The following is an 8362-nucleotide window of genomic DNA, read 5'->3' as shown; positions in this document are numbered from 1 at the left end:
AGAGTAGCAAAAAAAGCAGAGTAGCAATGTCTCTCTCTGACAGCCCTTGCAAAACCCCCTGGGAGTGTTATCAGCTCAAGTTCAGTGCTGTAGAACTACAGCAAGGTAGTTCTAATTCATTATTATACCTAGGTTAATGAACTCTTGTGAAATCTAAACATGGAGATGCATGGCATGGAAACACCCATATGGCATAAAAACACCCACATGGCTCTGCATTGCTGACTCTGTGCAGTCAGGAATCTCTGCTCTAACTCTGCAGTGTATCTTGTAACATTTGAGGTGTTCAACTCGAACTCTTCCCGAATAAATACCAGGCTTCTTTTACTTTTTCTTCCAAGATGGCTTATATTTTAAAAATTAACTGGAGCATATCCCGTCAATTTCTTTTTTTCTCACCCTTTTGCCATTCTGCCTTCCTGTTTGAAGCTGAGTTTTCTGCACTTTTGGCAGCAGGCTGTCCTGAGCAAATGCTACAATTGTGAACGAACTCAGATTATTCTTGTCACCTTTGCAAATCCCTTCCAGGCTGAGCCCATTCATGGAAATAAGCACATCTGGTGTTTTTAAACTCTGTTTTGAAAATTACTTAATTCATCATCTTGTTGTTGGTTCATTGCACAGCAATCCAGGGAAACCTCTTCTTGAACAGATTTTTTTTTTGGTTTTGTTTTGTTCCCCCCCCCCCAGGTCTTGATCTTTGACCTCCCTGTGGTGCAATTGTCTTTGGCTGTTATGTCTGTTGGTTTAAGTTGCTGAAGTTAATGTCGTTAAGTTAGCTGCAACTTTTAGTTGTGTGTGAAAATTTTCAAATTTGTTGCTGGAAATTTCAAACCACAGTTACTTAGTAATGCAAGTTCATTTCCTGTTGCAAAAAGGGAGTTATGTGCAAAGAGTTGTCTTGCTATCATCTTAAGTCTTACTGAACAGATGCTTATGCAGGTAGATAGGTTTAACTTTTAACCAAGATAAATTAACAAACTGCTGTCATTCTGTGTTGTCAAAGTAATCAGTTTGCTGCTCTGAAGCTAGTTTGCGCAGCACTGTTGTGGTCAGTTATGTAGACGTATCTTCTATAAAGGAAATATGGCAGGGAAGCACTTTTTTTTTTTAAGGAAAAAAATGTTTAATTTGATTTGTAGTTTTGACTCAGTTGGAAGTTGACTATAACTTGTGGTTACCCGATATTGTGTTCTTAATTGCTTGTGCTTTGCCAGACCTTCTGCTAATGTTTCTCAAAAGGTCATTTCATTGCAGAGATTTGGAATGGGAAATGTGATAATGAAGCTTAATTCTTCTATTTGTGAAGTAGTACAATAGGCAGCTGGTGTCACAGATCTTTGTGTCCTACCGGTTTTTCAGTTTGGTTGCTTCAAAGTCTTAGTCACTCCTCGGCTAGCCAGCCTCAAGTATAGCTGTGGTGCATCAGCTGTGAATTGCCTTCCCAATTCACAGTGTCAATTCTGGATATTACCACACACAGGTGCACACTGGGGCGTCCCAGGAGCACTGTCGGTGCTTACAGGCAAGAGCTTTTGCTCTACTGAAATCTAGGCTTCATCATTAAAGAATCATGGGATAACATAGCTTGAATGGACCTGTAGGTCATCTGGTCCAAGCCCTTGCTCAGAGCAGGCCAAATTAGATGAGGTTATTCAGGTCAACTGTTGCAGTGGAAATCTGGTTTTATTGCAGGTACAAGGTCTAATTCTTAGGCTTTTCTAGCCTAGGGATGCCATATTCTAAGTTTAGTTTCAAGATAAAAAGGTAACCTCTGATAGGCCTTCAAGCCCACATTCTTTCCCTCCAGCTTTTCCAATTTCCTCTCTGTCTCTCACAGGTGAGGCCAGAGGAGTCTGTGTCTTGGGACATGCAATCTCCGAAATTTCCCAGTGCAGTAACAGCCTCTTTCTGTTGCCAGTTGACAGCAAAGTGTCAGTTTCTGTCAGTCATCCCTTCTAGGGTGGATCAGAATACATTACTCTCTCCTCCACTGTGAAACTGCATGCCGTAACAATAAGCAGGACTAATAGTGACCAGAAGACTCCACATTAACATCATTCTTCAGTCCATCATAGTGTGCTGAAAGGAGGACTTATCAGCGTGTTTGTTTTGCTTTGTTTTTTAGCAAGGTCTTCGCCTTAATCTTGGATGAAATCTCTTGCTTTTTATTTTTGGTCTGGATTGTGCTATTTCTGTCCAAGACAATAAAGACAGGTGAAGGAAAAACGGAAAACTATATGGCGTTATAGTTTTAATAGACTTTTGTACCTGTAAAACACTCAAAACCAAACTTTGAGGTTTTCTTGGACTACTTCATTCTCCATGCGGGTTCCACTTTTAGTGTGCATTTGAAATTGAATTGCTTTTGGGAAGCAGATCCTGAAACAGTTACTACCATGGGCATCAGAGATGGGACATTTTGCCTTCGTTCTCCCCTGCCCACGGCCATGATGTGAGATGTGTAATGTCCCTATTGCTTTACCTTTGACAGGTATTGGAGACAGTGTTTTTGGGAAAATGACAGTATATGACAGCCTGTCTAAAACTTTCCTGCTACATCTGCAATGCTGGATGTCACCTTGCCATTACCTACTGGAAGGAAGGTAGCATCAGTGTGTGCATCTAGTTGATTCCACTTGCCCAAGTAGGAATCCCACCCCGCCAATGTCGAGCTGCTGCTGAATGGGCGGATGAAGTCAAAACAAGTGTTGTAGGGTAGTTATCTTCTGCATCTCTTCGTTTATACACGCATGAATTGTAAACCATTCCCCTCAAGTGTGAGGAAGTAGCTCTGGATCTGCTATAGATGCAAAAGAAATAGTTTGTAAAAATCTCTTTTTATGTGTATTTGAAGTCAGCCATTTGTTTTGAATGCAGGCTTTTCCAAATTATGACATCTCGTGATGCAGATGCTTACTGACAATAGCAAAGTGATGTATTAGGCAGAAAAAAGGGAATGAAGGTGTTCCCTTCTTCCCCTTCCGTAACAGAAAATGATACCCTCTTCCTTCCCTTTGATACCACAGTCTTCTAGGACTTCAAAACTTCCTGTTAGAACATTTGCTAGTATCCCTCTGGGTTTTTGTATGGGTTATATGTGTTGTTTCAAGGCCTCCCCACACCTTTTCCAGACTTTTGCTTTCCTAATAGACACGCGTGTGTCATTTCAGAACAGCAAAGGACCAGAAAAATCTGGAGGCTGGCACTTCTCAGATGTTTTTGTTACTACTCCTTATTGTACTAGATCATGCTTTTTTCTCTGGTAATTGTGTTTCCCCTCATGCTGGGGTGGGGGGAAGCAAGCCAAGACTTGAGAATTATAGCAAACCTTGCCCTGGGCAGGGAGTTCAACCTTTTTTTCTAATGAAGCAACTCCAGAGTTTAATCATCTTGCGGGCACTGCCTGATCTACTCTCTCTCTCAAAAAAGAGTTTATTTCTCTGTCCTTTACTATTTCAGGAGCTATCAATATGGTGCTAGTTGACTGACATCTGGAAGAGGAACATTTTTGCATTAAGCATAGTTATATTATTTCAGAATAGGAGATTTTCATTCTAAGTGGTCTGAGCAGCAGCTGTTCTCAAATATCTTGGTTTTCTGATATCTTGGTTTTCTGAAGGGTCTTTTTGCTAGCTTAGTTTGGGCATTTCTTTTGCTCTCTCTTCTGGATGTCTGAATTGCTTACGTAGTTGCTATATTACTTAGAAAGTTGTCCTTGGACTTATGCAATATATGTTACACTGAGTTTGTGTAGCTACTGCTGTCTCTGCGTATTTTGACACTGAGTAAGAGATGTAGAGCAATGACAAAGGACATCCATGCTCTCACTGCTTGCTGTGCTATTGGTGTAGACCTCCAGGCCTCCAAGTCTGGTAGAGCGGTCTTTCAATGGTGGTTATCTCTGTGCGCAGAATCCTGTTTGCTAGTACAGAGTAGAATCTCTGTGGATGGTCACTTGATTTAAAGCAAGTGTGGTGCTCTGTGGATTGCATGTTGTGAAAAATCTGTCCGCTAATTCAGAATCTAAAAGTATGGGATTGTTGCTAAAAGAATGGGATTTGGTTCTGATACAGGATGAGCAGTACAGCTTTCATTGTTTTATATTTTTGGTTTCAGTTGTTAGAAATAGTTACTAGAAGATACTAGCTTGTGTCACGATCATGAAGGATCAAACTGTGAGATTGATCCTGCTTTGAATGGGGAGTTGAACCAGATGGGTTGAAAAGGACTTCTGGAGACTAAATGATGCTATGATTCTGTAGTTATGGCTGGCAAAACGTTAATACTAAAAAAGGCTCACCTATCTTATGTATGAGGAGCAAGCTTGCCACAAGAGAAGTCCATGTGACAGCCTCTCAAAAAGTGGTGATTACTGAAAGCTAATAACTGTTCTTTGAGCAGTTATTAGGAGATCCTAATTTAAATACAATTCCAATCATTGTTAGTAAGACAATGGAAACTGGTAATGGACATAAAACCTCTCACCTTTTGTGTCATACTTATTAATGTAACCTACAACACCCGAAAGCTGTTCGTGTTATATGCAAGAGCCTGCTGCATTTCAGTTTCTTCATAATTAGTGCTTCTAGCAGAGATGGAGACTTTCTGGATATTGTAAAGGGGGCCTGACTGTTACTTGTTACCTTTTCTGCAGGCGAATAAATGTAGGAACTCGCTTTCAAGCAGAAATCCCATCACTCCAGGATAGATCTCTGGCTGCAGTTGATGAACATAAAGCAGAGCTGGTGTGGCAGCCGTGGGGTGACCTGGAAACCAACAAAGTCACCCAGGAGAATGGTAAGAATGTGGAAGGCTGGTAAATGGGACTGAATTGCCACGGTTGTTGTAGGGGTAACCACATATCTACTGTAGGCATAATTTAAAATCTCTCAGAGCTGCCAGTCGGGTGACATGTTTGAGTAGCCTTGAAAACAGTCTTAGGAGCAAAACTTGTTTATCAGGTTGTGTGTGGCAGGGGGGAGGTTGATAGGATTGGTTTTTTTAATTGAGATGAAATGGGACCATTTGTTACTGGTCAGGCAAAGAGCAGCCTTTTGCTCAGTGAAGCTTCCTTCTCTTCGTTAACATTTGAATGCCACGTGCACTCAACTTCTGTAATTTCAAGGGATGTTCTAGACATAATAGTATTTTGGAAAAATCAGGTTGTAGATGGAAGTCAGGATGAGGAAGCAGGAGTTGTGGCAGCTAGTAGCAGGCTTGGGGGGCTGTCTACTGTTGGTGCACATGGGCTGTGGCATGTATAAATCCTGAAGGGAAGAGGAAGTGGGCAGGCTTGGAAGAAATCTTTCTGATGAAAGAGAAAAAAGGGTATTGTGAAATGTAAATTCACAATATAGTAAAGGGGGGAATTCAGGATCTCTCTGAGGTGAAGGGAGATGGAAAGACATTATAGGAGGGAAAAGAGGAGGTTTGCAAGAAACTCCCATGTGTAAATAGTCCTGCATGCAGAATAATGTTGTGTGACCTTGCAGTCTAATGAGTTCTTGTCTCTAAATTTGACCCAGATAAATTTGCAAGCACGTTCAACTTCTGTGAGAGTTTTACTTTCTGTTATGTCTAGCTCTGCTTTAAAAGAGCTAATTAATGATGTGAATCCTGTAGGAAACTCCATTTTAATCTTCTTATCTGAATTTGTTTGGTACTTCTGTGGAAATAGTGGAAAACCTGCTAGCTGCTGCCTGTTCAAGCATTTTTCCTGGGGCTGGAACCAACCAGGAGCTGGCGCTGCATTTCTTACATGAAGCAAAGGGAAACATTCTGGTGAGTCTTCCCAGCTTTTCACCTTGATGTGGTCAAAGATGTTAATGAAGGCCAGGTAATCTGCCATTCGCGAGAGGAGAGCCTTGCAAACTCCTTCCTATGCATCTAGCTCCCACTGTTCAGTGTCCCTCAGAAATGTTGCTGTCCCTGAAGTGGCTTCTGCCTGATGTACAGTGCCATATTCACTTAACTATCTTGCATATTTCCAACTTTGACAAGTTTGGCTTTTTAACAAACAGACTGACAGTCTACCAGGGCGAGTGAGCTAAGACTGCAAAATGAATCTTAAATGTTGTCTTCCTGGGAAGATGACCATGTTGGAAGGAAAAATAAGAGGCTGGGGCTGAAGCTGAGACTTTTTAAAAGTGCAGTGTCTTGCTCCTCTTACTTTCGGCAGATCCATTTAACTTCTCTGTGCATTTCTATAAAACACCTGTGCTGCTAGTTTTGTCAGTATTGTAAGACATGATACACTTTCATAAATGCCCTTTGACACCCCTGGGAGGTAATATCAAAGACCAGAGCATATGGGACAGGGTCATCGTCTTTTTATAGTTCTATGATCGATTTAACCTGGCATAAATGAGCTCTGTGGTCAGAAGTATCCCACGCTTTTGCCTGGCTGCTTGTTTCCCATCCCCCGTAGCGCGCCAGCACTGACACTTGTGAGGCTGTATTGACCTGCATTGGAGAAGAGAACAAATAAAAAGTAATTTTTGTGTGTATGTGTTAGGTTTCTGCTAGGTAAGTTCCCAGAACCAGCCCACCATTGTGAATGCTGTTGCTGGCGTTAGGGAGGAGCAGGGCTGCCCCTGGCAGCAGGAGCTCACTGTTAAGGTGGTTTAAACTGCTAATGGAAGCGTACCTCCGTTCTCTCCTTCCTGCTAACTTTGAAAGCAATTCCAGCTTAAATGCAAAGTAAAAAGCAGCTTGAGAGGGTATTTTTTGTATGGAATCTTTCAGTCACATGACTGCTCTGTTTTATTTTGAAATATTGCTTAGTTAAGTGAGATAAGATCACAATGACTTGGACGTTTAAGACAGACATTTAGGGCAGTGTTTTTGGATGCGAGTATGTGATTTAGGCCTTCAGTAAATGAGAGGAAACTGCTGCATGGTCTCTGTCTATGGAATTAACTCTCTCCCAATACTGTGGTGGTTGCGTTGGAAAGTGTCGATTCGCAGAGACGTGAAGAGGTGCCAAGAGCTCACCACTTGCCTGTGGTACCCAACACTCAGTGAATAGGCAAGAATGTGATTTTAAAGTTGTCCCAAATGTTAAACTGTGCTATGGTTCTTCTCAGTTAGCTTGCCAGAAAGGAGAGGATTAACAATTGCCTGGTCTTTGTTTTAAATACCCCAAACGTTAAATTAATTATTTTGTGTTTATCTTAGGGAGCTTTGACCAAACTGCTATTGAAGAGGCCAGTACGATCACCTACCCACCCTTTGGCAGATTATCACTACACAGGTTTGTTAACTAGAATAACTCTGTGCTGACTATCATAAAGGAATTCTTCTATCCTTTTCTGCTTTTTTGGGGAACTCTGTAATATTACAATAAGATTAAAAGACCACTCTTGTCTCTGGTAAATCAAATGAAGGCTTGCCAGGAGTTTTGCCTGTGCAAATTACGACACTTATAATGTAAGAATGACAGCATCTGTTGGAGCATGTGCATGTGTGTATTTGCATATGTGTGTGTTCTGATTTTCTTTATGGGGAAAAGGGAATATGATCCCTTACACGAAGCACAGAGAATGCAGAAAGATAGCTAGAGTTTTGCCTGTGCAAATTACGACACTTATAATGTAAGAATGACAGCATCTGTTGGAGCATGTGCATGTGTGTATTTGCATATGTGTGTGTTCTGATTTTCTTTATGGGGAAAAGGGAATATGATCCCTTACACGAAGCACAGAGAATGCAGAAAGATAGCTAGTCATGTCCCACCTCCGAGAAGGGGAGAGTGACTAAGATTCACAGATCCCCTCGGTGTGGATTAAGGTGAGTTAACACTCAAGGTCCGTACATAAACATAAACTTTAATGGAACAAACATTCTGTAAATGTTGACCCTCTCACAATTATATCCACCTAAGCTATGCGGCTTTATGAGAAGTTGAGGTAGGCCTTGGGTTACTTAGCAGCTTTGAGAAGAGAGAGTGTGTGCTAGAGAGGGGGGGAGAGAGAGATAAGGAGATCACCAGTCCTGGATCCAGCGTCGGACCTGCCAACGGGGGTGTTGGTGTAGAGAGCGCCCCAGAGGCTTGTGTGTGCCCCTATTTATTGGCCCCAGTTCCAGGAGTGGCTGAGACACCAGTCAGTCAAGGGAAGGATCTGAACATATCGTATCGAAGGAGAGAAAGAAGAGAATAAGCGGCTAATCAGGCACCTTATTATGGCAAAGCCGATAGCTAGACCGATTAATATTAACAAAAGTATCACTAAAGCTTCCACTACCCAATCCCACCATCCCGCAAGTCCAAGTTTTTTGAGCAAAGTTGAAATCCATGAGGTAGGGTTCCAATCCACCTTCCATTCATTTGATAACATTGACTGGAACAAGTCTCCCATCT

The 8362-nt window shown here is 41.7% G+C and overlaps 1 protein-coding gene across 1 annotated transcript in view; it reads left to right on the top strand.

Annotated features, from left to right (window-relative positions):
- ELMSAN1 (ELM2 and Myb/SANT-like domain containing 1) overlaps positions 1 to 8362 on the top strand; it is a 27284-nt gene that overhangs the window by 10175 nt on the left and 8747 nt on the right. Inside the window, exons 5-7 of the mRNA XM_009319197.1 lie at positions 4658 to 4800; positions 5681 to 5784; positions 7180 to 7255. Of these exons, the coding sequence (XP_009317472.1) occupies positions 4658 to 4800; positions 5681 to 5784; positions 7180 to 7255 (323 nt within the window). The remainder of the gene's footprint in view (positions 1 to 4657; positions 4801 to 5680; positions 5785 to 7179; positions 7256 to 8362) is intronic.

The sequence above is a fragment of the Pygoscelis adeliae genome, unplaced genomic scaffold (assembly GCF_000699105.1).
Source record: "Pygoscelis adeliae isolate BGI_AS28 unplaced genomic scaffold, ASM69910v1 Scaffold22, whole genome shotgun sequence".
Classification (NCBI taxonomy): Eukaryota; Metazoa; Chordata; class Aves; order Sphenisciformes; family Spheniscidae; genus Pygoscelis; species Pygoscelis adeliae.
This window is presented reverse-complemented; position numbering and strand designations above follow the sequence as displayed.